Source organism: Hermetia illucens, chromosome 4 (genome assembly GCF_905115235.1).
Source record: "Hermetia illucens chromosome 4, iHerIll2.2.curated.20191125, whole genome shotgun sequence".
NCBI lineage: Eukaryota > Metazoa > Arthropoda > Insecta > Diptera > Stratiomyidae > Hermetia > Hermetia illucens.
This window is the reverse complement of record NC_051852.1, coordinates 101,230,928-101,258,851: the sequence shown is the minus strand read 5'-3', so window position 1 is coordinate 101,258,851 and position 27,924 is coordinate 101,230,928. Positions and strand designations below refer to the sequence as shown.

Sequence of the window (27,924 nt, the reverse complement as noted above, 5' to 3'; positions counted from 1 at the left end):
CGATCATGGCGAGCCGACGCGGATTGTGAACGGGACGAAGGTTAAAGAAAAAGAGGAGGCCTAGTGGTTTGGTTCCAAGAGATCTATTCAACTAACACCATCCATTTTGGTTGTCAAGTTGCGGCTTATTGTCATTTACTTTGAGTACCTGGCCAGTGTATTGTAGATCGAAACCAACAATTGGAGTATCAGTAGCATTGGCTAAGACTGTCTCAATTCACTGGGAACAAGTTTCCCATACAGGAAGATGGCAGTGCCTAAATGCTGTTAGACTCACCAAACTTTTCCTGTCCGAGCCTAACATGCATATCACAAACTTTATCTCTGCCGAAAAGCACGAAAACTTGCAGGAGTATTGTAGGCATTCTGACAGGCCATAATTTACTAACTGGACATACATATGTTTAGAATGGGAATTGTTCAAGATGATTCGTGTCCCTCCTGTAATAAAAAAGCGGAATCCACGAAGCAATTTCTTTGTGATTGCCCGGCTTATGGATACATCAGACATCAGATCTTTGGTACTCATATGCTCCAGTTGCAAAGTAGCATCACATTCACTGAAGGAAACCCTGCGATACATAAAAAATTCTGCGGGAGCCGAGTACAATTGGCCACCATGGTTTGAGCGTTCAGAAGCCATAGCTTTTTCCTTACCACAAATTTAATCGATCTGCTAGTTTTCGCAATATTATAGATGCTTATTGGATTGCCATCTTAAAAAATTTCGCAAACTTTTACACTTAGGAGAAAAAAGGCTGAAACTTCAAATTTTTTATATCCTTTCTGTTGTTACCAGAAGCATCAAATTTCCCACCATTTTTCAGCAGGAAATGAAATTCCCAAAACATTCGTTAAAATCCGTCCAATTGTCCAAACGTACACCCAATACGTTAGGTTTCCAGAGCAACGGAAGCCACCGGTAACCATATGTTTACTGTAGTTTTCATGCTTACGAAAGTATGTCCCAAATTCGCGTGACAACACCAACCAGGGTATCCTTCAACCGGAGCGGCAGTTCTCCTCCTCTCTACTCTATTTGGGCTAGCCGTGACAAAAGCAAACAAAGTCCTTCACCGTGGCTACTACCAAAACACAATAGCGATACTAGCGACATCACCCATTCAAGGTACCTTCAGGCACAGGATCCCCAGTTGAGACGAAACTATCGGAGGAAGCTGTTGCAAGCGTTAACATTCTCTAGCAGTGTAATTATAGAAACAGCAGTTCAGCCTCTTTGCTCTATCAGAGCTCATGTGGACTATTGAGGAGCAACTCATGTGACCTTGATATTCAACCATTTGCGAAACTTTAAATTTAACTGCCATTAAAGTTTTACAATCGTTTGCGTGCCAGTGAAAACTTGGAGCGGAAGGATTAAATGTTCGGCAAAGTTAAATGAAGTAATTTACTGTGTTATTCTAAAATTACGTTAATGTGCGTCTTTGGCTGGTAACATAACTGAAACAGAAATATCAGAGTTCAAACCGTAGAAACTTTCCAATATTGAAATGTGGTGATTGTGGTCTCGCGAAAGAATTATATAGGACACAGTTGCAGTTGAGTCCCGAGAGTCAGTGCTTTCCTCCAGCAAAGGATATCGTTTAATGTAAACTTGTAAGTTTTGGCTATTGATTTTTTTCCTTATTTAGGACAAGATGAAATACACAATAAGGGGGAGAAAGGGTATATTAAAAATATTCATGAATTGCACAGGCAAATTGTCGTGTCTGTTGATTATCGAAATTGGAAGAGGGAAATAAAAGTCGATTACCCTCTGTCGGAGGGTAGCATTGGCTTCTCGATAAGATCTCGCGTGGGGAAATTAGCGACAGGACAATTAGAGGCAAGGAACTAATAGGAGCGGTAATAGTAATGTTAGCAAATTGCAGTTAGTCTCCAACATGGTTTGTGTGTTCACGTAATAATATAAGCTGTAATTACTTTATATGCTTGTATTCGTATCTACATCACATACCATCACTCTACCATGGTTAGTACTTTTAGCACTCGTCCAAACGCAAGTTTACGTCCTGATTTCAATCGAAGTGACTAAAATTCAAGGAATCTCCTCTGATTATTGCTGTACGTTTATAGTAAGTTATTTCTGCTTCGTGTTAAGTGATTTCCAAGAACTGAAGCTGCACGTTTCGCCAAAAATCATCAAACCATGCGAAAGCTGCCAAAATATTCAGTAACCTTGTTGTTATCATCCTAAGCCATCACAATTCAAGGAAAGTGCCGTCATTGTTCTTTATTCACATCAAATGCAACACATCAATCACAGAATTGCGTGATATAATACCGATAAAAGATGGATACAAATCGCCCACTATTGTTCCTATTTTTGGCCTCCAGTATTTACCCGAAATTCATTCTCATTGCTTTGACGTCATTGGCCGCAAGGTGTAACCTTTGAATAGTATTTTAACCAGCGAATGGAGCATTAAAGGTTAAACGATATTTATAAAGGCACCTTACCGCCGTAATTACTCATTTTGTTGCTAGATTAGGTGAGTAATTAAACCTGCCGCGAGCGTCATGCTAATATAGGATGTTTGATGTAGTTAAATATTTGTTCTGTTGAATATCCCTTTTGGGCATCATTCCATACCAATGATGTTTGCTGTCCTGTCTACTTTTAGATTGATTACGTATTCAGGTCAAGTAGAATATGTATATATAGACGACCTTCGTGGACTAGTCACGATAAAGAATTGCAGCGGAAGGCTCTCCGGGAGTACCCTTCTCAAAACGGACTTAAGGATTTGGACTAAGAGATAGGATAGGATAGGAAAAGAGTTTAATGGTAAATTTCGACCTAAGAATCCCTAATTGAATTAATTAATGTCTTGAATCCGCAAAAGTAGAGGAATAGAGTCAGCCCCTATATTTATCGCGAACAATAGCGAATTCGGTCGATGTTTGATTTCGTTTAAAATTACTTGAGAGCATCCTTATGCTCTTCCTACTCCATCACTTACACAGGAGTGTCCTGTCAACACAATCTTTCCAACTTTGCAGTAAATGTGAATTACCACGCTGTTGGTCACAGTTACTAACTAAACTGCAAACATTGTTGGTCTATTATAAAAAAAAAGTTTGTTTGAATCATGAATTCGGGCTAACAGAAAGGCGGTCGAAAAACTGTTAGTGATAAGAAAATTGCGAAAACGGTGGATTAAGTCCTGCTTAGAAATCAAATGCCACTAAAGCGAGGCTAGAGAGGCCTTAGCTTTGGTTAGATATAATTTGAATACACATTTTATGGTACGCAAGGTGAAAGACGACGGAAATCATTGACATATGCGAATAGTGGCGCCCGGGTTAATGGGTAGACCATAATGCAAGTCACAACTTCGGAAAGCGGGGGAGCTAAAGCCAACCAGGCTCATGCAGCTGAATATCTGCCCACAAACTCAAGTCTAACTGAAACTGATTTGCGATTAGCTCTTTAATTTTAAGGCAGGTGTTAAAAGAGGTAATAGCAAAGAAAGTTCAAAGGGCTCGTCATATCGTACGTAACGTTCGTATTTTCAGATGATCATCTTTTCAAAATGTGTCTTCCCTTACCGCGTAGAAAGTCAATGCAAACGCTTGGTTCCTGTAAGATTGCGAAGCTCCGTTGCGCATCTAACTTCCTGCTGCTTCCGAATTCCTTAATGACATATGCGATGCCCCATGTAAAGCTGTGTCCTTCCATGATGTGCCATACTATCATCGATTTCACAGTTGCGCTCTTCTTTTACTTCTTTTACTTATTCGTTTCTGCTTCTCTCTCATCCTCTACCTAGCATACCGAACCAGTCTTTTGGTTCGTCCTATTTAGCCCTTCTCGCAATCTGAACTCTTGTTTTAATTCGTGGTCTTTGGCGGATCCTTGCCTGGTTTTGAGATGGTTCATCCTGCTCGATGTGTATGACCCCTATTCTTCTTTGCACCTCCAAATTGTTGACGAGGGACGTCATGAAAATTTAAATAATCGATGGTTGAGAGAATTTTCCGGAACCGTTCGTTTTATGTCCTATAAATGTCTCCTATTTCCCCTCTAATCATTCTTTAATCTAGAAATCGGAGCTCTCCATCGGCTTCGCTTTCCATTGTAAACCTTAAGTTACGATGCACCTTATTCAGAACATCCAGCAACTCCTTGTTCAGATTTTAGGGGAAGGCCTATGGAATGTAGGTCATCCTCAATCCTATCCATGAACAAATTACTCAAAAAAGAGAATACGGGGTTCTCCATTTCCACCCCTTTGTCTCCTTTGTAGAACTTTCCTGAAAAGTCAAGTAGTTCTCTGTCTTGCATATCGCCGAAAGTTTTGACGTGGAAAGAAGAAATAGGAATATCTTCTTTCTACGTCAAGGATACGCCTAGTAGTCACTCCTCGAGATGAAGAAGTGCCTGCTTTAGCGGGATGCTTTGAAACGACGCCTCCACGTCGAATGTCACTAGCCGCTCATTCCATATTGTGAACTCCACATCCTTTAGTTTCCTGATGAGGTCCTCTATTCCTTACGATTTTCACAGAGGGTAATCCTAGTTTCTTCAACTTGCCGAAACAGCTACTTGGCTATATTTTATTTGGAAAGTTTGTAACTATTATAATTCCCGGAATTCGTTGCAAGCTTTGAAGATCTTAGATAGACTATTTATTACTTGCAGTACGGGATTGGGCATCTTTAGTTTGGCTGCATTTCCCTCCTCCTCCTCCTTTAATATTCTTCCAACCGTTTGATTAAATCCGGTAAAAGATCTTTCCCCAATTCAAAATGTCCTGCCACCCGACATTTTTCCAATATGTCCGTAACGTAGTCCGTTTTCTCTACTATTACTACCCCTTTCCTTTTTTCTGCTTATAAATAAAATATTGGCTTTTCCTTCAGTTTCTTTATGAACTTTCCTTATCTTTGCGCCATTCGTGGTTCCTTGAGGGCAGATTTATTACACCAGCAGAGGATATTAGCGACATAATTTCGGGTTACTTCTTTCAATTCGGTGTTTCGAAATTGAGTGCCTGCCTCAATATCGATGACGATCTGTTCCTTCGGCTGTCGCAGTTTCATCGTTTCTGGTTTATTTTTTTCCCTAAAAAGTCTTTTTGCTTTGAAAGGGCTTCTGAATCTCGTCTACAATGTTAGTAATATCCCGACGGGAACTAAATTGTTTTTCGTCGTCGGCGATGGTGCCCCTTGCATTAACATCAGTATTATCGATCACCTTTTCTAGGGCCAAGTTAAAAAGATGTATCATAGATCGTTCCCTTGTCTTAGACCATTGTTGATTTTGCAAGGTGTCGAAAGTGATACTATCGTTTCTGTTTAGTTTCACATATTCGCATATTGGTCAGGGTCATCCTAGTCAATTTTATCAATTTATTCGGGATACCAAGTTTTCCCATGGCTGCGTATAGTTTTACCCTGGCTATGCTATTATAGGCGACTTTGAAGTCAGTGAACAGATGGTGCAATTAATGTCCACACTCCGATAGTTTTCCATTGCTTGCCGCATAGAGTAAATCTGATCTGTTGCTGATTTACCTGGAGTGAAATCTCTTCGGTATGGGCCGATGATGTTTTAGGCGTATAGTACAATCCGGCCTGAGAATATCTTACTAATGATACATGATATAACGCTGTTTATATTTCGGAGAGAGCAGGCCTCAAGGATAATTTGATCAACCGCTTGACATAGTTTATCGTATCCATATTTACCCAGTTGGGCTGTAATTCCACCGGCTCTTAGCAACTTCTGATTCTTGCGCCAATGAATTGCACGGACAGTTTCTTCCATGGTTGGTGGTTGCAGCATTTGTCCGTTTATTCAAATATTCAACCCCTACTTTCGCATCTGGTGCGGTTATTCACCGTACTTTGAGTTCAAGGATCTGTTGGTTTTCCTGCGCTTCCTATTCCTATCTATAAAGTTTTTTCTCCACTCGACGAAGCCACAAATATGTTTGTAGCAGAACCAATAATAAAGTTCTTTAGGTGCTTGTAAAGATCGTTTTGTAATGCTTCACCTCTAGGATCTTTGTTAACTACGATTATTGCGGCGCCTATTTCTTCTTTATATGTGTAACGGAGGACTCTGTTATGAACGGCTTAAAACGTCATTTTCGCCTATAATATATGAAGCAGTGGCCCTTCTTCAGGAAACCGGTCCATATCCAGCGCATTTCTTGTAATGCTGTAACATTAGCTTTATGTCGGCAACTGGCTGCTTGCCCACTTCACTTCTATACAAGGAGCGCACGTTCCAAGAGAAAATGCGCAAATCATTTGCTCATTTTCGTTGACGGTTTGATCGTTGTAAAATCAATTCAATCCGAAGCTCATTTCCTGGCTCCGTAACATATAGTAATAAACAATTTACCATGTAGGGTTCTAATTAGCCTTAAGCCTGGAGATCCAGTTGGTCTCCGTCTGAAGTTTTTTAATAAGAAATCGCTCCCAGCGATCGCCACCCGTAGGTAACAGCACAGCTATTGGTGTTAATTCAGTAGGCGTTTTTGCTGCCCCGTGGTTACCAATTCACTGAGAACCTTGGTTTTGTTAGTGTTTGCCTTCAGTGCAACTTTACTTCTCTCTTTCCAAATCCAGAGCCATTTGATCAAAGTCTATGACTCGGTAAGAAAGCAATCAGCAATCAGCAATCATCAGCGTAATCAAGAGGTTTGAAGAAAGATGCCATCGTCTATTGAATTCCTCCATTCCCTTCGGACAAGGCAGTATAAAGAACATCAAAACAAGTCGGGAAACCGGAAGCTAAACGCTTCAGGTACGAAAGGTTTTGTGTATTTCGTAGTACGTAGCACATAATATATCCATATATTATGTGAGAATATCCACTTTCGGATGATATTGACATTCATAGTCTTGAATTTGCAAAGAAGCGACAACTTTGACGTATTATAACTTTGTTAGTAATAGTGCGATTTCCACCAAACTTGGTAAGATCATGCTCTATGTTATATCATATATTGTTGCGAAATTTTGTAGTCCTAGCATGAACTTAAGGGGGGTCTTGCAGCGAATTACTAAAAATGATAGTAATATACTATTATTAACTTTATTTGTGCAGATATCAGTATGGAAGGTATTTCGGAGCCCAGGCACCATATAGTGGCAGCCTCTTGATTTTTTTCAGATTTTTAGGTTGGGTAGTTTCTGAGAATGGCCCCCGTAAAGGAATGGTCACTTTCAACCCCCCGCCCTCCCCACCTTTTCAACAAATGTCAAAACTAAGACTGTCTTCAAAAAGTACTAACCGAGACCTTTAATTTGATATCCCACATGACTATATTTGATGAAAAAAAAATTTACACCTCCCTTTTGCATGTATGGGGACCCCCCCTTAAATTCATCAGTAAAGGATGTAACTCACTGTATGCGTGAGCGTTCACAGTTCCCAGCTTTCCACCAAATTTGGTGCCAATCGCTGCAACCGTCTCCGAGAAAAATGCGTGTGACGGACAGACAGACAGACAGACAGACAGACAGACAGACGGACAGACAGACAGACAGACAGACAGTAAACCGATTTTAATAAGGTTTTGTGTTTACACAAAACCTTAAAAAGATATAATATCGGTGACAAGATGTAACCCTGGCGAACTCCCCTTTATACTTCAAAATATTCCGAGATTTTACCTCGTTGCTGCATGTGACATTTTTCGCCAACTTATGTCCTTCTGATAATATTTATTAATTGCTCTGGAATGTCCTTCGTGTGTAAAGCACGCCAGATACATCTCCCCTTCACAATATCGAAAGCTTTCTCGAAATTGATGAAGAGCAGGTGATGCGAAGATCTAAACTCCGCACACTGCTCCGAAATGATCCGCAGGGTGTTGACGTGGTCAACGCAAGAGAATTCAGAGCGGAAAGCGACCTGCTCTCTGTTGACCAAGCCTTCGTTCCAGGATTATTTTAGCTATTGTCTTGCAACAGCAGGGAGCACACAGATATTCCTCCAACTATCACACTCAAAACGGGTGCCTTCTTTTGAATCTTAACGATCGTCCCATTCTTCTACTCTCTGGGAAAGATCTCGGACTACCAAGAATTCCATACAAGTGCAAGCAGCAGATCTGCCAAAACTGCAGATACATCGATAAATAACTATGCGGGGGAAACCGTCAAACCCAGCGACTTTTCTCCATTTAAGTACATTGATGGCCAAAATGATTTCTGTTCTTCTTGGAGGATCAACCAGTCGACCGTTAACGTCCTTCACAGGACCATCGAACAATTTGCGATCACATGCAAGTTCTTTCGTGATTCGGCATCTTCGGTTTCAATTACCAGCGCAATAGCAAATTCGCTTTTGTCACGGTACACACTACGTTGACCTTTCCGGGATGTTGCTTGGTATCGGAATTCGAGCACGTCACGTCTGCTATCATTCATAGTGATATAGAGCCCTAAGCCTCTTCCGTTCATCGATCCACTTCCACGATTCTGAAGTCAGCCAGATCTTATGACGCCTGCAGGACGTTGGCGACGACCTGCGTAGCACTCGAAAAATGAGCATTTTGGTGGCAGCTCAAAATTCATCGAATTTTCAGGCGGGTTAACTCAGTATATCTGCCGTTCGATCAGCAAGATAGCTCTCCTACTGTCGAGCGGCATTTGAATCACATAGGCGGTCGATGTTGAACTGGGGGGGCCGTAGCTCACCAATCCTGCAAGAAGTGACGAACGCTACACGCAAGCAAAGTTAAGCGAGCATTAGAAGGTGATCACTTTCGAGGCCGATGTCAGTGCCTCTCGTGTTACGCACATCCAGAAAACAACTCCTAAATCTACTGCTGATCGCAAAGTGGTCGATCTTATTGCTCGTACGGTCGCAGGCTCTGTGCACGAACAATGTGCCAACAATGACGAAGCGGTGGAAGCAAAAGTCCACAAGCCTCCCACCATTATCGGTGCGGTCGCCAAAACCGATGTCGGTGCAAGGTGTTCTCTGGGCCGGCTTTGGCATTCAGATCAGCCAGCACGATCACAATGTCACCTTTAGGAAGCCTTCCCTGAACCGGGTATAATTGCTCGTAGAAAGCATCCTTCTCCACTATGTCAGAAGTGCAATTGTCATATTCCTTAATGTGGGTCAGAATCTTGCAGTCAGAAGTCTGTCAGACACCGGCTACCAGGTCAAAAGAGCGCGCCTAGCGGTAGCCGTCTGAAACAACCCGACACTGGATTCACGTCTGCTATCACCTGGCTTTTCGGAGTACAAAATTACATTACCACAAAAGAGAGTGTACTCTCCATGTTAATTCGTTTAGGACCAGAATGTATAGCTTATATCATTCTAATTCCTGCTCGAATTGGAGAAAACGGGCGAACACTCCAGAAGAAAACTATCAGCTGTTTTCGATAGCCAAAGGTTAGAGCCGCAAGATCAGTCCCTATCCAAGGCTTAGTTGACATTTCTGTAGCAATTAAGCTTCAAATTGCTTCAAGTGGCTAATCAACAAATTTCTCTCCCACTTAGTCGCCTCTTACGACAAGCAGGCAAGACTTTGAGTGTACTCTTAAGCCCCACCTCACAGGGCACTATTATATATTAGATATGCAAATGTTTTATGTACTCATAAGCTTTGATTAGTACTTCCGGCAGGACTAAACCAAGCAAACTTGAATAATCACTACTGCTTGGTAGTGATGACCACTACCGCAATCAATTAAAAACTTCTATTCCATCAATATGTTATACGTTAAACATTGAGTATTGAGGGTGGAAATAGTATTTACAAGAAAAACCATTAACAAGAATTTGCAATGGATATGCAAAACATAAGCATGTCGAGACAATAATCATCTGTAAATTATGAATTCTGAATGCCCATTTCATTTGGCAGCAGTCAAGTGTATTGGTGGGTTTCCTACTATTTCTATTGATTTACTCCTACCAAAGAACCAAAATAGCTTGTCAACCTCCACCCGAACCCTTTTTAATTTTTTCCTCAGACCTCGTTCTGCACAGTTCCTTTGCGTGCAGAAGAAATTTTCGTATGCAAATGAGATAGTCAGCTACTCGTATATTATATTGTGCAATACATCCTCGTGCCATATAAAATAATGGCATACTACGACTGAATGCGGTCTTCTGTACAGTCGCAATTATAAACAAAAGTTTTTCAACCTTTCAAGTCAGCACCAACCTAAAAAGGCAAACACCTCGACACAATCCTGAGCTATAATTACATAACGAGAACAGAAAATGCGAATGTCACCCCTGAAACGCTTCATGTCGCCAATCTTGAGAAAGGAAGTGTTGATTCCTTTTTAATGATAATAGAAAGTTTCACCGCAAACTTTCAAACTACACTTGAAATGATTTAATCGGCCTTTTGCGATTGTATCTACTCGTCTAGTGTAAACTTTAAAATTCTCCAAAAAAGTTATCCTTGACTGTATGAACGGGTTGTCGTAGGCTGTTATATGCGCAAGGAATATGAGGAAAGGCTACAGGAATATTGTTTGGAGACATGAAAGGACATATGGATTTATTCATCGCAAGAATAAGTGGACTTAATCGTCGAGATTTTGATAAAATTAAACATTTCGTTTCCATTGTCTTCCTAAACAATGCCGAAGAGGGAAGAGTGCATAATTTTTTAATGTTTTTTTTTAAATAAAATATTATTTGAATCGGCTTACTGTCTGTCACACATCCTTTTATCCAAAATGACTGCATCCATTGAGGCAAAATTCGGTGGGTATATGCAAGCTATGAAATGTTATGATTGGGGGAGGTGGTGCAGTTTTTTTATTTTCCTCCAAATAGATTAGATAGATTAGATTAGTATTTTCGAAACAAGCCTCTGATTTGACATTAGCTGCGAAATAAGTAATCAGAGGGTAGCAAACTTGAAATGAGACAAGACTTGTTCTCAAAAACTACCCAACAAACAAATTTGAAATCTGAATCAAGTCTCGACTTTAAGGGGGTCATCCCGTGTGTCGGATCCGCGGAATCGAATTTTTTTTTCTGCCATCAATTGTATCTAGAGATAGTATAGAATATATGGGTAAAGTGATTTTTTGATATTCGGAGTCGTTCGTCGAAATTATAGTGTTAAACACGTGATAAGTGACATGCGATATCGATCGCCGTAATAAAGCTCGTATTTATCGGTCCGAATGACGTTCGAATGACTTCGCTAAAAGGACAAGAATTGAAGTCATGGCCGCACTTGTGTTTCTTCAAGAAACTTGAGGTTTATGGACTAGGTATAGCAGATTAATGGTTAGTTAAGGTTTTATAGCTAAAAATCGCATTCTACTTTTTAAATGCGTTTTTCTCGAAACTGCATGTTTAAAATCTGCTGCCACCATAGCCCAAAATCGATCAAACGAAATTCTTTGAAATTTTTACGACTTTTTCAGAACATATTTCTACGGTCCACAAACTAGAATAATTGCGATTCATTTAGTAGTTTTTTTTATTCATTGGAAAAGCCGTAAAAAAAAATCTAAATTCAAAAAAAAAGTTTAACGCGGCACCAAAAATTTAGTTTTTAATATTTTAGTTAAGTCTGTACGTTAAAATGCCGTTTACTTTTTTCTGTAAGATGATCGCAGCGCCCTCTAGCGTGGCAGCAGAAAAACACATTTTTTTGGAGATGGGTGTATAAATTGCTCTGTATTTCAGTAATAAACTATGTGATCGGGCTGTAAAAATTACTATGCACGTTCAAGATATTAATAAATCTATAGTGAAAAATTTGTTTTTGTATCTTTCTCCAGTTCTTAACAAAAAATTTCTAAAAAAAGCCAGAAAAACGGCCTTCACACGGGATGACCCCCTTAAAATACATTTCATTCCGATATCTGTTCAAATAAAATTAATAATAATGTATTACTATATTTACAAAATTAGTTTAATAAATTTATCCTAGAAATTGTAACAATTTAGAGCAAGATTAAAAAACTTATAACCGATGATTATTATGTCATACTTTCCGTGCGATTTTATTGCACGCCTGGTTATCACAGAACGTCAGTATCCAGTTAAAGTGAAAAATTTTACCTAATAAAGGCATTTATATATATATATAAATGATGCTAGTATTTTGACCAATTGTGAATCACTGAATAATCACTCTGGAGCCCGCTCTAGTAAAACTCATTTATCAAGCAATGTCGAATTGTCAAACACATATACTCATGACATAATACGATATTATATTCCATTACACTACACCGCAGATGTTCTAATTAGTCAACCTATGCTACAGGTCATCAAGATTAAGTTTTTTAGGAGGCTATTTGTTTTTAGATTAGGAATATGGACAGATGTTTTTTTCATTTCTTTTTATCAAAATCAAAAATGTTTGCTACAGCTGAATGAAATAGCCATGCGCCGAAATATGAAATACACAAGCTATAGAGGAAGGCCCGGTTTGAAAATTAAGTGGGCCCCTCGATTATCCCCTTAATTTCAGCTATTTTTCTGCGTGTGTCTCCCCCGGCCCGAGGTGCCCTCGAAAGCTAGAGAGTCTACCACGTCACTCGGCCATTCTGCATATAGTCACCTGGGTCATACTGCCCCTAAAAATTTCATCATCATCAACGGCGCAACAACCCGTATCCGATCTAGGCCTGCCTTAATAAGGAACTCCAGACATCCTGGTTTTGCGCCGAGGTCCACCAATTCGATATCCCTAAAAGCTGTCTGGCGTCCTGACCTACGCCATCGCTCCATCTTAGGCAGGATCTGGATCGTCTTCTTTTCCTACCATAGATATTGCCCTTATAGACTTTCCGGGAGGATTCATCCTCATCCATACGGATTAAGTGACCCGCCCACCGTAACCTATTGAGCCGGATTTTATCCACAACCAGACGGTCATGGTATCGTTCATAGATTTCGTCATTGTGTAGACTACGGAATCGTCCATCCTCATGTAGGGGGCCAAAAATTCTTCGGAGGACTCTTCTGTCGAACGCGGTCAAGAGTTCGCAATTTTTCTTGCTAAGAACCCAAGTTTCCGAGGAATACATGAGGACTGGCAAGATCATAGTCTTGTACAGTAAGAGCTTTGACCCTATGGTGAGACGTTTCGAACGGAACAGTCTTCGTAAGCTGAAATAGGCTCTGTTGGCTGACAGCAACCGTGCGCGGATTTCATCATCGTAGCTGTTATCGGTTGTGATTTTCGACCCTAGATAGGAGAAATTGTCAACGGTCTCAAAGTTGTATTCTCCTATCCTTATTCTTCCTGTTTGATCAGTGCGGTTTGATGTTGTTGGTTGATTCGTCTTCGGTGCTGACGTTGCCACCATATATTTTGTCTTGCCTTCATTGATGTGTAGCCCAAGATGTCGCCTCGATTGCCGCCTGCGCGATCTGGATGAAGGCAGTTTGTTCGTCTCGGGTGGTTCTTCCCATGATGTCGATATCGTCAGCATAGGCCAGTAGTTGGGTGGACTTAAAGAGGATCGTACCTCTTGTATTTACCTCAGCATCACGGATCACTTTCTCGAGGGCCAGGTTAAAGAGGACGTATTATAGGGCATCACCTTGTCGTAGACCGTTGTTGATGTCGATTGGTCTTGAGAGTGATCCTGCTGCTTTTATCTGACCTCGCACATTGGTCAAGGTCAGCCTAGTCTTATTAATTTCGTCGGGATACCGAATTCCCTCATGGCCGTGTACAGTTTTACCCTGGCTATGCTATCATAGGCGGCTTTAAAGTCGATGAACAGATGGTGCAACTGTTGTCCATATTCCAACAGTTTTTCCATCGCTTGCCGCAGCAATCCGATCTGTTGCTGATTTGCCTGGAGTGAAGCCTCTTTGGTATGGGCCAATGATGTTCTGGGCATATGGGGCTATCCAGCCTAGCAAGATAGTGGAGAATATCTTATAGATGGTACTCAGCAACGTGATACCTCTATAGTTGCTGCACTGTGTGATATCTCCCTTTTTATGTATCAGACACATTATGCCTCGTTGCCAATCATCAGGCATTGATTCGCTGTCCCATACCTTGAGCACAAGTTGATGAACCACTTGGTGTAACTGGTCGCCTCCATATTTAACCAATTCGGCTGTAATTCCATCGGCTCCTGGCGACTTATGATTTTTTAGCCGATGAATTGCCTGGACTGTTTCTCCTAAACTTGGTGGTGGCAGTATTTGTCCGTCGTCTTCAGTTGACGGGACCTGCAACTGGCCGATGTTCTGGTTGTTCAGTAGCTCATCAAAGTACTCAACCCATCGCTCTAATATGCCCATTCTGTCGGAAATCAGATTTCCCTCTTTGTCTCGGCAGGATGAGCATCGAGGTATATAAGGCTTCATCCTGCTGACTTGTTAGTATAACTTGCGCACCTGGTGCGGTTGCTCCCTGTACTTTTCTAGTTCACAGATTGTTGGTTCTCCCAGGCTTCCTTTTTCTGTCTGTGAAGTCGCTTCTCCGCTCGACGGAGTTCGTGATAAGTCTCTGCGCGTGCCCGCGTTCTTTGAGAATGCAACACTACTCGGTATGCGGCAATCTTCCGTTCCGTTGCTAGCTTACATTCATCGTCAAACCAGCCGTTCCGACTCCGTTTGCGGCTGGGGCCAAGTATGCTTGTGGCCGTATCCATGATAACGTTCTTCAGGTGATTGTGAAGATCATTTGTTGATGCTTCATCTCCAGGTCCTCTGTTGACTGCGGTTATTGCGGCATCCATTTCCCTCTTATAGGTGTCGCGGAGGGTTGTGTTGTGGATGACTTCAGTGTTAAATCTCACCTGATTGTCAGAGGAGATTCTAGGTGGTATTGTTATTCGAGCTCGGAGCACCATGCCAACGAGATAGTGATCCGAGTCTATATTGGCCCCCCTATATGTTCTGGCATTCATCAAGGCTGAGAGGTGGCGGCGTTCGATCAACACGTGGTAAATTTGGTTGAAAGTGGTCCCGTCTGGAGAGGTCCATGTATATTTGTAAACCGCTTTCCGAGCAAACCAGGTACTTCCAACAACCATTTCGTGTGACCCTGCTAATTGAATAATCCGCAGTCCGTTATCATTTGTTTTTTCGTGTAAGCTATGGGAGCCAACGTATCGCCTGAATACGGGATCCTTCCCTACTTGGCTGTTAAAATCCCCAAGTATGATTTTGATATCATATCTGGGACAGGGTTCGTTCTACTGCCTCGTAGAAGGTTACCTTCTCCGACTCTGCTGTCTCCTCTGTAGGGGCGTGAACGTTTATGAGGCTTATATTTCTAAACTTACCTCGGAAGTGCAGAGTGCATAGCCGTTCGCTTATGTTTTCAAGGCCGATAACAGCAGGTTTCATTTTTTGGGTGACTAAGAAACCTACTCCGGCCACATGGTTTACTGGATGACCGCTATAATATATGGTGTAGTGGCTCTTCTCCAGGAAATCGGTCTCTGTCCATCGTTCATCCGTTGTCGTTGCCGGGTCCGTCCTGTCCGAGGTTCCTGTTGTGGCTTCGTAACAAGTTGTTTTCCGTGTAGAGTTGTCAGCCCTACCCCACCCCCGCCCCCTAAAAATTTAATAACAAGTATAATGCAGAAGTTACTCAAATTGAATGTTGCCCGCCCCTCAATTGAGGACAGAGACGTCGTTCAGAAGTCTTATCACCACGAACAATGCAATGCCACCAATGCAATCCTTTAGCGTTATTCATTTGGTGAAAGTTAAGAAGATCGTTGTACATGACATACCTGTGGAGATATTGTTCTTTGAGTCCATTATCAGCGTCGTATCAACGCCGTGTTTATTCTTGATGATTGTCGAGAAACTCGCGATGGACGGGAATTTCAACCATCATTGGAGAACACAAAATAGTTGCTTTCAACCAAGAAACCAAATTACCAATCTTAAAGGTTACTAAGCCATCATCTAACCATTACTGTCAATATATGTATATGGGGCAATAAAACACTGCTCACCTGGAGGGTTACGAAGTTTTGGTACTAGAAGAAGTTACTTCTACTTCAATAATGCGGAGAAGATATTCTCTGCAATGCATGCTTCTGACAATTTAATAAACGTGTCCGGCCTTGTCTCGTTATTAAGTTTGCCTTCCGGACCAAATTTTCTAGTCTGCATATTCTACTGCAAATTTCCAGTACCGTTTCTCTGATCCCTGCAGGTAGTACCCATCTCCTAAGACTCCGATAATAGCCACGATTTCCCCTTTGCTGAAGGAATAATAAATGATTTTCAGCAGGACTTTAATCCACGTAGAACATATGGCTCTTGAGTGGTTCTCAACTTTTTAACAAATCTACGAAAAACTTAGGTTCATCTCTGAGCAGAGTCTTTTCGAGTGTGTCCTTTACTTCGTTACGCAGCCAACTTGACGTCCTTTTAAGCACTGCCTCGATTAGTCTAAACTGTCACCTTCTGGACAATCATTCACTTTTTATTTTGGTGGTATAATAATAATCGTTGGCGCAACAATCCATATTGGATGAGGGCATTGAAGTGTGTTAGAGCACTCCATTCAAGACCGTAACGGTACACTGTAGGAGACAATGTCGTCAGCGTTGCGCTCGCCCGAGATTATTACCGTGATTTGACTCAGGTACTCATTCACAGCTGAGTTGACTCGTATTCGACATCCAGTCAACCGCGACCTACCACTACGGCAGCCCAGCGCTCTAACCACTTGAGCATCCGGACACTTATTTTGGGGGAATGTGCATCTCAATCTAATCTGCGATCCATCTATTATTAAGAGGACTTCTATAAGATTGAGTTCGGAATTAGCCTGAGAGCGAGAGCGACTCTTCGAGAGTTGAATTAACTTTATTAATTTTATTTTTTCTTTCCAGGAATATGGTGCTCTTAGCAATGTGACTATTATGTAAACCCTCTATTCCTTCGCATTCCAACATGAATTTGAGGTTCTGCCGCATTCGTTGACAATGTGGAATACGAAACACTTTGTATTTTCAAACAAACACAAACAGACCTACAGTCGCTTAGTAAGCCTTTTAAGGAGTTATCCTACAAATAGAAATTTATTCAATTATCTGGGTCCCTTAAGCTCATAGTATATGTAGATATTGACGATAAGAGTGGAGACCTACAATATTTACAAGTCTGGAAGCACCCAAGTAAAAGACTAGTAGCATCCAAACGCAGCTCAATCGCAGAAGATAATAGAACGCAATTGGTTACCTTTTTGCTTACGTTTAACGCTGTACGCTAGGCTCCTTGTAATCATCGTTTTTATTTTGCACAGAATTCACGTCTTAAGCCGTCTCGCCTTGATTCAGATAATTTTCTCTTTCTTAAGAAGTTAAATCCTAAGAAAATAACTCCTCTGTGAGTCATGTACCACAAGACTTAAAATAACTACTTTGGTATTCAAACGTAGATAAAACGGAATAATAATAGCTTGAAGAACGCTAGTATTCGGAGGTAGGGTACATATTTGGATATTATCAGCAATGTTAATCATAGGCGACAGAGTGTACAAAAAGAACAAATCGAATGAGGAGCTAAATAGTGTATAAAACTACCTGCATTGGGTTTACCAAATGAAAGAGACTAATTAATGCAGATATAAATCATTGTTTACCGTGGTGCAGGGCAATATTAAGCTACTTATTATGATCAGCTCGATTGGCTTGATTTTACCCCAATTTTTCGACGGATCCTTCAGGTTCCCTCACTCCTTTAAAAAAAATTATCTAAGTTCATTTTAGAAACCTTCCCTAAGTCCATCTAAGACATCTAATTTATAATTTTAAGGAATGTATCTAACGGGGGGTATCAATTATTGAGTTATACTATCTGTTCCAGTTTTGCCAGTTTTAGTTTTGACACAAACCTTAAAAATGGAAAAAACATTAAATGAAAAGGTAAATGGGCTTCAAGGAAATGCACTGATAATAATTTGTTTGACGAGAGATGCTATAACCGAATTAACTAAAGGCGAATAACAATGCGGACGTCCAAAAAAAAACAAAAAGAACACAGCAATGACAAAATTTAAAAACTTGACGGCGATCTCAATAGCAAATATTTATAAACCGCATATGCTGAAGTGAGCGAAATTATCATCCTCATCAGCAACGGGGAAACAACCGGTATCCGATCTAGGTCTGCCTTAATAAGGAACTCCAGACATCCCGGTTTTGCGCCGGCGTCCACCAATTCGATATCTTTAAAAGCTGTCTGGCGTCCTGGCCTACGCCATCGCTTCATCTTAGGCAGGGTCTGCATCGTCTTATTTTTCTACCATAGATATTGCCCTTATAGACTTTCCGGGTGGGATCATCCTCATCCATACGGATTAAGTGACCCGCCCACCGTAACCTATTGAGCCGGATTTTATCCACAACCTGACGGTCATGGTATCGTTCATAGATTTCGTCGTGATGTAGACTACGGAATCGTCCATCCTCATGTAGGGAGTCAAAAATTCTTCGGAGGATTCTTCTCTCGAACGCGGCCAAGAGTTCGCAATTCTTCTTGCTAAGAACCCAAGTCTCCGAGGAATACATAAGAACTGGCAAAGTCATTGTCTTGTACAATAAGAGCTTTGACCCTATGGTGAGACGTTTCGAGCGGAACCGTTTTTGTAAGCTGAAATAGCCTCTGTTGGCTGCCAACAACCGTGCGCAGATTTCATCATCGTAGCTGAGAAATTGTCAACGGTCTCAAAGTTGTATTCTCCTATCTTTATTCTTCCCGTTTGACCAGTGGCGCACTGGAGCGAAATTATATAGTATGAAAGCCTGTGAAAATGATAAAGGCAACACCCTATGTAATCCTGGCGACATTAAGAATATATGGATGGAGCCGCTCAATCCAGCAAGATATACCGTAGAAAAAACAAGGTATAGTACTGTAAAAACAACCAGTTGCTCTTGAGATGTCGGTATATGACTGTTAAAATAAGTAACGACTACCGAAGAAAGAAAATCACTTCATTATTTACATTTAATTTAATCGCCAGAAAAACCGCAAGAACACATTGGAAAAAGGTATACAGCTTTGACGAAACTGAAGGAATTGAAACCAGTCGAACCTGTCTCATTTTAAGTGGTTAAAATAGCCAAGCACAACCAAGAGTTAAGTATCGAAAGACAGCAAAATTCCAATTGAGCTATTGAAGAGGAAGTGAAATAATCATGACAATCTCCTTAATCAACCGGAAAAAGAGGATTAAGTTGACTATAAGGAACCTCACGAAACGCTCAAAGGAATTTGAAGTTCAAAATGGAGTGCGGTAGGTGAGGTGGGGTAGTATTCTATTTTTTATTTTGTTATCGATGATGTCCTTCATGCTACCTAACCTGGGGTGTAAAACAAAACCTTATTAAAATCAATCCGCTGTCTGTCTATCTGTCTGTCTGTCACGGGCACTTTTCTCCAAAACGACTATACCAATCCGAACGAAACTTGGTAGACGGATGGAAACTATGAAATCCCATGCATACAATGGGTGACATAAATTTACATGGGCATTAAAGAGGGGCTTCCTATACAAGTAAAGGGGGGTGTAAGATTTGTGTCATGGTATCAAATGAAACGTCTTGATTAGTACTTTCCAAAACTGATGTTAGTTTCGACGTAGATTTCAAATATTCAAAATAAGCTTACTAATTGTATATTACCAGCTTTTGGAAATTGACTGACCCGCCCCCTTAATTTTATCCTAGGAGTACTAAATTTTGTACGATACATAGAGGACATATCATGCATAGAGGACAGTATTGCACAGACGCCTGCCAAGTTTCATGGATATCCGGGTATTAGTTCCAAAGTTATAGCAGTTCAAACTTATCAATTTCGTATGAATTTACTGCATCCTAAGCCACGCAAATAAGATGCTGTCGTCATAATTAACAAGAATAATTGGGTGAAATATTAAAATTCCATTCCTGTGGAATCTACTTCTCCCCAGTTTTTTTTTAAGGTTTTATGTAAAACAAGACCTTAATCGATTCACTGTCTGTCTGTCACACGCACTTTTCTCCAAAACGGCTAAACCGATCCGAACGAAATTTGGTGGACATATGGGAACTATCAAATCCCACGCATACAGTGAGTGACATAAATTTGAGTGCAGTTTAAAGAGGGCTCCCCATACATGTAAAGGGGGATGTCAAATTTTTTTCATCAAATATAGTCATGTAGGATATCGAATGAAAGATCTCAATTAGTACATTCCGAATCTGATGTTAGCTTTGATATGAATTATAAAGTCCGCCAGTAACGAGTCAAAATGTACACGCTTAAAGTGAGACAGGGCTCATTTTCGGAAATTATCCAATCCAAAAATCCAAAAAAAATCAGGATGATGCGCTTAGATGAAATCTAGGGCCTCAAAATATGTCCCATTCCGATATCTGCTCAAATAAACTTACTAATAGTATACGACCAACTTTTAGAAATTGACTTAAAAACTCCCTTAAATTCATCTTAGGACAATATTTCGTATACACGTGCCAAATATCATGGAAATCTGGCCATTAAAGTCAAAGTTATAGCAGTTCAAACTTACCAATTCCGCCCGAATTTACTGCTTCCAAAGCCATGCGAATAAGATGCTGACGCCATAATTAGCGAGAATGATTGACATTCGCGTGAAATATTAAAGTCGCATTTATGAAGAATCTACTTCTCCCCAGCCCTTTTTAAGGTTTCGTGTGAAACACTTTTGAGAAATCTAAGCCTCGAGTGATGTCCCATTCCGATATCTACTAACAAAAACTTACTAATTGTATATTACCAACTTTTATAAATTGACTGAAAAACTCCCCTTAAATTCATCCTAGGAGTACTGCACCGGCATAGAGGACAGTATTGTGCGTACGCATGCCAAGTTTCAGGAAAATCCAAATATTAGTGTGAGAGTTATAGCAGTTCAAACTTATCAATTTCGTGCGAATTAACAGCATCCTAAACAATACAAATAAGATGCTGACGTCATAATTGACATTCGACTGAGATATTAAAATTCCATTCATAAAGAATCTACCTCTACCCAGTCCTTTTTTGTATCTGATGTAGGTTAAATTCTTGGCATTTGCTAATAATATTAAACTCAGAGTGTGAAGCCATCAAATGATTCATTTAAATAGCTTTCTAAAAACTAGAGGACCATGGAATTTTTAGCTATGTGACACGGAGCTGTCATGCACTCGTCGCTCTCACATCTTCTTCTTTTTTCCACAGTTTTTCGCGGTTTTTCCACGATCGGTGTAACGCCATATCGATCGCGGATATCCTCATTTCGGATGTGATCAAAGCAATTTACGCCACTAATCCAATGCAACATCTTAGTCTCTATTACCGGAAGACGCCGTTCATTGTCCTTTATAGTCGGCCAACACTCAGAACTATAGAGAATGGCAGATGGACGACATTGTGGTAAATTTTAGATTTGAGACGTTCACTGATACGTCGATCACAAAGAACAGCAGTTGTGTAATGCCGCTTCAACCAGGTTGCGTTAATGCGTGAAGCAATTTCATTAACCAGTTCTCCATTGGCTGGGCAGGTTACTGCCATTGACAGAACTGGACGATTTAAATATCTCTAATCAATTCTCGCAGCCAATGGAGAACTGCGTTATGCTCCTCACGTAAAGGAAAACAAAACCTTTTATACCTGAAGCGTGAAGCTTTCCATTTCCCGACTTGTTTGATTCTGTTGTAGGTTAAGTTCTTCATATTTACTAATTATATTAAACTCCGAGTGTGAAGCGTATGGGGTTGACTATTATCAATACAGTACTTTCCATCAAATTATTTATTTAAAACGCGTTCTAAAAAATAGAGGGTAATGGAATGTGTAACTATGTACACACGGAACTGCCCCAAGCATTCATCATTCCTCACATAAGGAAACACAAAATCGTTTATATCTGAAGTGTCTAGCTTCCGGTTTCCGGACTTGTTGATAAATTGCCATTGCCGTTCGCAGCCAGGGGCCTATTTCGCATTCAATCAAGCAATTTTTGTGTAAAATTAGGAGTGACATTCTGCCAGCAAGGGTTTGTTGAGGTCTTCCTTATTCAAGATCTTATACTTATCTTGTTGTCTAAAATTGGCCATAAATCCTCGAAGACGTTTACATCAGAAGACTGTGCCGGTGGTGGCATTATGTGTGAGCAGTTTCAAATAAGCCAAGTTTACATATATCCGGACTTATGCTTCGAATCATTATTTTGATAGGAGGAGAAATCTTCCTGTGCGCCCAGTTTTTCGACTCTTTACAGTAAATTTTTTTAGTATATCGGGCAAATGCATTTAATTCATTGTTCCCCCAATAAAAATTAGCTATAAACTCCGGCTGCGGACATTCAGGCCAAAACCATAACAAGACCATTCCCATGCTTCACAGTTGTTTTAATGTTCTCTTCGTTCAGCTAGGTATTTGCTTTACTTAAGTCATAAGACATTCCATAAGAGCCTAAAATGTTACACTTTGACTCGTCCGCGACAATTACAATACTTTAAAAAGTAGATTCATTATTTATATGCTCAGGGAGCATAGCAAAGGCAATTTGGCTTGTCTTTCGAGCTACTTGGCCATTTCAATCATGGTCGCCCAAAGGTCGGACTGTGTCAGAACTGCATGACTTTCCCGATTTATCATGAACCATACTAGCCAACGTGGGAGCAGATAGCTTGGGGTTTGCTTTAATTCTTCAGAAAATTCAACACTTGTCCGGCTCGCTAAAAATTTTATTTGACAACTTTTTGTCCCTATTTCCCAATAAATTTGTGTGTACAAACTGCTCACTCACCTTTTTTAAACGACGAAAAAACTTAACTATATTTGTACTCCGAGTTCCAAAATTAGTTTGATGTTATAATATCCAAGCACGACAAAAAACTCATAAAACAAAAAATACTTCTGAAGTGCGCGACAAACCAAAGCTTTTTGACACTGAAGGAGACTGTATCAAACAAGCTGTGCGCTGAAATTCGGCAATCTTCCTAGAACATTGGTCCTGTGTGCCATAAACAAGAATTTTTGAGATTCCCTTATTTGAAAACCGTTTATTGAACATGTACCGACACATCTGCATTTAAAATTTGTCGATAAACCTCCTACCTTTAATATTACAGTTATGTAAAATTAAAACCAGTGACTGTATCAAATAAGCTTGGTGCCACTATACGTACGTGGGCTGGAATTCTTTTCTTCTGCCCATTAATAACCTTTAATATTCAATAAGAATATCAACCTCGTTAAATTCAGACCATTGACACGTTGTCCTAATCTATGCACACTACCAAAGTCACGTCTGTTAAAAAGACCTAGAAACCTCTTAACGGAAGACGAGACATGAATAATATGTTGACGCTGATTCATCAATGATAAGATCAAGGCAGAATTGAGAATCGATTTTAAGTGGAAACAGGTAAAACTTTTCCACAACCCACTCATAATCCTGTTCACCCCCAAAAGCAAGTATGAGACACGAACAATTTTTGTCCGGTCAATGACACTCCGTCATAAGTGAATTGGTCGCTATCGAGGTGCACCAGAATATATTTCTAACCCTCGTCCTTAATTGCCCGTCCAGTTGGTTGGCATGTATTTACGTGCGGTACAGTTTCTTAGAACAATTACACGTTTGGTATTTCATGGTTATTGACTCGTAGGACGAAATGTAGGGTAGACTCAGTAGACTCAGTAAAGTATCTGAAATGTTTTTCGTGTATACACCACTCATGAATGATTCCTTCTGGGAAAAAATAAGGACAGTAACTATTGTTTCGGTTGCTTCGCTGGCGAGTAGACAGAATTAAAGGATCATAAATACTTTGGAAATCAGTGAAATTTAGAAACCAGTGCCTGTATCCGTAGTTTTATTATCGATATTCCTTTCGATACTTTGTACTTCTGAAAAAAATAATAAACTCTTAAAATGTCTAACCCTCCATTAACCCGAACAGCTATTATGCATTCAATTAATTCTTATTGAATCAGTACGGCAAGTTTGTTTGGTCCTTGTAAATGTCCAATTGATGAATGGACGTCGTGCGTGCAACATGGCCGATAACTCAACGGTTCCCGATAATTGCGGATACGCGGAGCACATTGGTAAAATCCAAGTTCTTTCGATAGATTTTCTAAAAGTTTTTAAAGTTTCCTTCTGTTATCCCGAATATATTTCACATTTTTCCACTTTCTTTTTCCTTTGCAGAAAATATGGAGAAGTACGACATTATAAATGTCGTTGGCGAAGGATCTTATGGACTTGTCATGCGATGTCGCCATCGAGAATCTGGACAATATGTGGCTATCAAGAAGTTCTTAGAAACAGAGGATGATCCTACTGTAAGGAAGATGGCCATCAGGGAGATCAGAATGTTGAAGGTTGGTGTTAATGTTTTTATGGAATTTAGTTAAATCATTAGCTTTACCTTCTGGGAATATAAGTGATAATGTAGTTTATATCTTCAATTAATCGATCTAACGTTTATTTTACTCGATGGGAGTGCTCAGACCTCCCTTGGAACATTGAAAAACGAGACTTCCACATATGTATTCATTTACAATTTGTCTGGGTACTCCCAGTATGTGTATAAAAACTTCACTTCTAAGAGGAACCTTAGTCCAGAATTAGTTTGCATTTACAACACAGCAGGAAACCAAAACTTATACCCGATTGTATTATCGAGTTAAAAACTTGTGAAGTCGACATCGGTCTTTATTTTCGACAGCATCTTTTAAGTTTAACATAACATTTTTGGAAGTTATATTTTAAAAACTTGAATAACTTTTGACAATATCTATCTAGAAATTGGCGAAACATTTACGCTGACCATCACAGGTTTGAAGGACACTTTCTTCTACCATTTACGAGAGTTTTAATCCAAGTGGTCTTCTGATCTGCTAAGGCGACTCCTCACATCATTATGTTGTAGTCGCTGATACATGTAGAGCATTTTTTTTTTCTTTCTTGTCCTATTTTTAAGGTTGTAGAACAAAACCTCATTAAAATCGGTTTACTGTCTGACTGTCTGTCTGTCACATGCATTTTTCTCGGATACGATTATCGCGATTGACACCGAATTTGGTAGAAAGGTGGGAACTGTGAACGTTCGCGCATACCGTAAGTTACATCATTCTACATCGGAGTGCGGTGGGTCGAAAGTGATCATTTTTTTCACGGATCCATTCTCAGAAACTACCCACCCCATAAATCTGAAAACAATCCAGAGGCTACCACTATATGGCGTCTAAGCTCCGAAATACCCTCTACACCGATATCTGTTCAAATAATGGTAAAAATAATACATTACTGTAATTTTTAAGGTAATGTAGGCAGAGAGCATGGTACCTTGTTTGGTGAAAACCGCACCGTTACTAACAAAGTTATAATAGTTCGAAATCGCTGCTTCTGCAAATTCAAGACTTTGAATATCAGTAGCACGCGAAAATGGATATTTTCACATTATATATGCATATATTACGTGTTAGGTACTAATGGGACAAATGTTCACTCAAATATTTTTATAAAATAAATACACAAAACCTTTCATACCTGAAGCGTCCAGCTTCCAGTTTACCGACTTGTTTTGTTTTCCCTCAACTTCTTCAAAGGTTGATGAATGGCTATCGGAAGCAAAGTGAGTTTCTTTAGAACCCATCCGGTGTGCATTGCCACCATTCTCCTCTAGTTTGCTTTCTAGCAAATTTAGGGACGTTCTTTTTGTTTTATTAATTTCAGAAGAATTCTTTCCCCAATGGTGGTAGACTCAGATCGTACGTCTATTCTATCTATGAGTTACATTGTTTCCATACTATTATTCAACATTCAATGGTTTCATGTACACATTTTGCGTCGAGCTAGCTCTTCATATGAACTTCACTATGAATGCATAGTAAAGTTCAAGATCGATAAATTGAAAAAAGCCAGTCCTTAGCTGTATCAGTAGGTTTGAAACAGAGCTCGAACATGGAAAGTACAATTTTTTTAAGAATCTGATTAATGAAACTTCTGGAAATACAAAAATTTCATAGAAATAGTGATATGTAGTTACTCGGTTTTCGTTTTCTTCGCCTTCAGAGGGTATGATTAGGTTTTCCTCTAGCACTGGAGCAGAATCTGTTTCACCGACACTTTCTAGCAAATATTCCCTGGTAGACTCCTCAAAAGTGACATCCAATTCTGTTCCTTCACACAAATTCGCTCGACATCCATCCCCCAGACTAAATTGTCTAAAAATTATAATAGAAGAAATTTTGTTTAGTAATTCAGGGAGTCTGCCATCCAGTTAATGGCGGACTGGACCAGTCGGGAAGCAACTTACTTCCCCCGGTCGTCTTGGGTGTCTTGGGCAAGCATTAAAATTGCAAAATTAAATTTTCGATTTTCTCAGGTCAGAGGCAGTAGTCTCACATCTGCCCTGGGAGCAGTGTCATCTAATTATTCAGTAGTTTTTTCCTGTATATAATTCATAGACGTGGCGTGTTTTAAGGTTTTGTTTGTAAAACAAAATTTTATTAAAATCGGTTCATTGCCCGTCTGTCTGTCTGCCTGTCACACGCACAAATTTGGTGAGAAGGTGGGAAGTGTGAACGCCCAGAATTGCGAGTGTGAGCAACATCTTTCTACGTTGACATTAAGCGGAGGGGGGTCTCATACATGCAAAAGAAGGGCGTACATTTTTTTTAACCAAATGTAGCCATATGGCGTATCAAATGAAAGGTCTCGATTAGTACTTTTCGAATGCAGTCCTAGTTTTGACTTTGTTGGAAAGGCGAAGAGTGCGGCGGTTCAAAAGTGATGATTTCTTTAATGAACCCATTCCCAGAAACTACCCAACTGAAAAATCATGAAGCTGCCTCTATACGACGCCCAGACTAAGTTAATAATAGTTTGACTAGAAACCCCCTTTAAGCTTATCCTAGAATTATAAACATGTAGTAATCTTGACTATAGTAAGAAGCATGATAGGAAAGATTCATTATCCAATTATAATCAAAACAAATAACGAACTTTTAATTAGTAAAAAATGGATGAACGAACCATTTCGTACATTCTAAACATTATATTATACATACTCGTATTATAGTGGTACGAAAAATTCATTGCAGCAATGGCAATCACTCTGCCAAACTATTCATCGTTGAAATTTTCGTGAAAAGGCTAAAACAACATGAAAAGCATTTATTTAACAATTCGTTCCGCAAAGCGAATAATAAAGAGATAATGGCTAGAAATTTTTCAGAACTTGCATATATATTCCTCGATAAAATTCCACCCTGGGCAAACTGTCCGGAACGTATTCTTCACAGGTGTTTCACTCAAGGACAAATGAGCTAGTGTAGAATACGACATTCTACTCGAAATCATTTGCAAGTTCTACCGCAGCTAAGGAGAGAGGTGATTCTGAGGATTACTTCTTCAGTGAGTAGCGTATCTGCATTAAGATCACGCGACTCATTTCATTCCATCCAGGACTTTAAATTACCATGATTAAAAAGTGCTTCAATGAGATATCCAGGGACGTAAAAAGAAAATCCGGACCCAGGGTGAAAATTATACGGGAAAAAGTGGGCCAGATGTGAAATATGTTCGAACCCCTAATAGGGATACCCCTGCCGAGATTATTAGCTTGAAAAAAAATACTGTTACGGGCAATTGCACCGCGTTCTGGAAGAACTATTGTGCCTCTTTAATGGTTGCATCAAGCCTATAACCTGCAGGCATTTTAAGATGTTCTTTACCTCCAGATGTTTCAACCTAGAATTTGACATTAAGTATTCTCCCAGGTGCCGTAACCTACTTTGCCCAAGTGCGGGACTTTGTACTAGAACATGTAAGGAGGTTTTGTCGCTCTCCTTACAGAGTCTGCAGACAATATCCACAGACATCTCTATTTCTCCCAGGTTATAATTTAGCCACAATGACTAGCAAGTATTTCTACCACGATCCTAACCTTCTTCTTAATGAGGTTTAA

At 40.0% G+C, this 27,924-nt stretch overlaps 1 protein-coding gene across 1 annotated transcript in view; it reads left to right on the top strand.

Annotated features, from left to right (window-relative positions):
- The first annotated feature begins 1,141 nt into the window (after positions 1-1,141).
- LOC119655018 (cyclin-dependent kinase-like 2) overlaps positions 1,142-27,924 on the top strand; it is a 39,797-nt gene continuing 13,014 nt past the window's right edge. The window contains exons 1-2 of the mRNA XM_038060690.1: positions 1,142-1,617; positions 24,159-24,331. Of these exons, the coding sequence (XP_037916618.1) occupies positions 24,164-24,331 (168 nt within the window). The 5' untranslated portion in view covers positions 1,142-1,617; positions 24,159-24,163. The remainder of the gene's footprint in view (positions 1,618-24,158; positions 24,332-27,924) is intronic.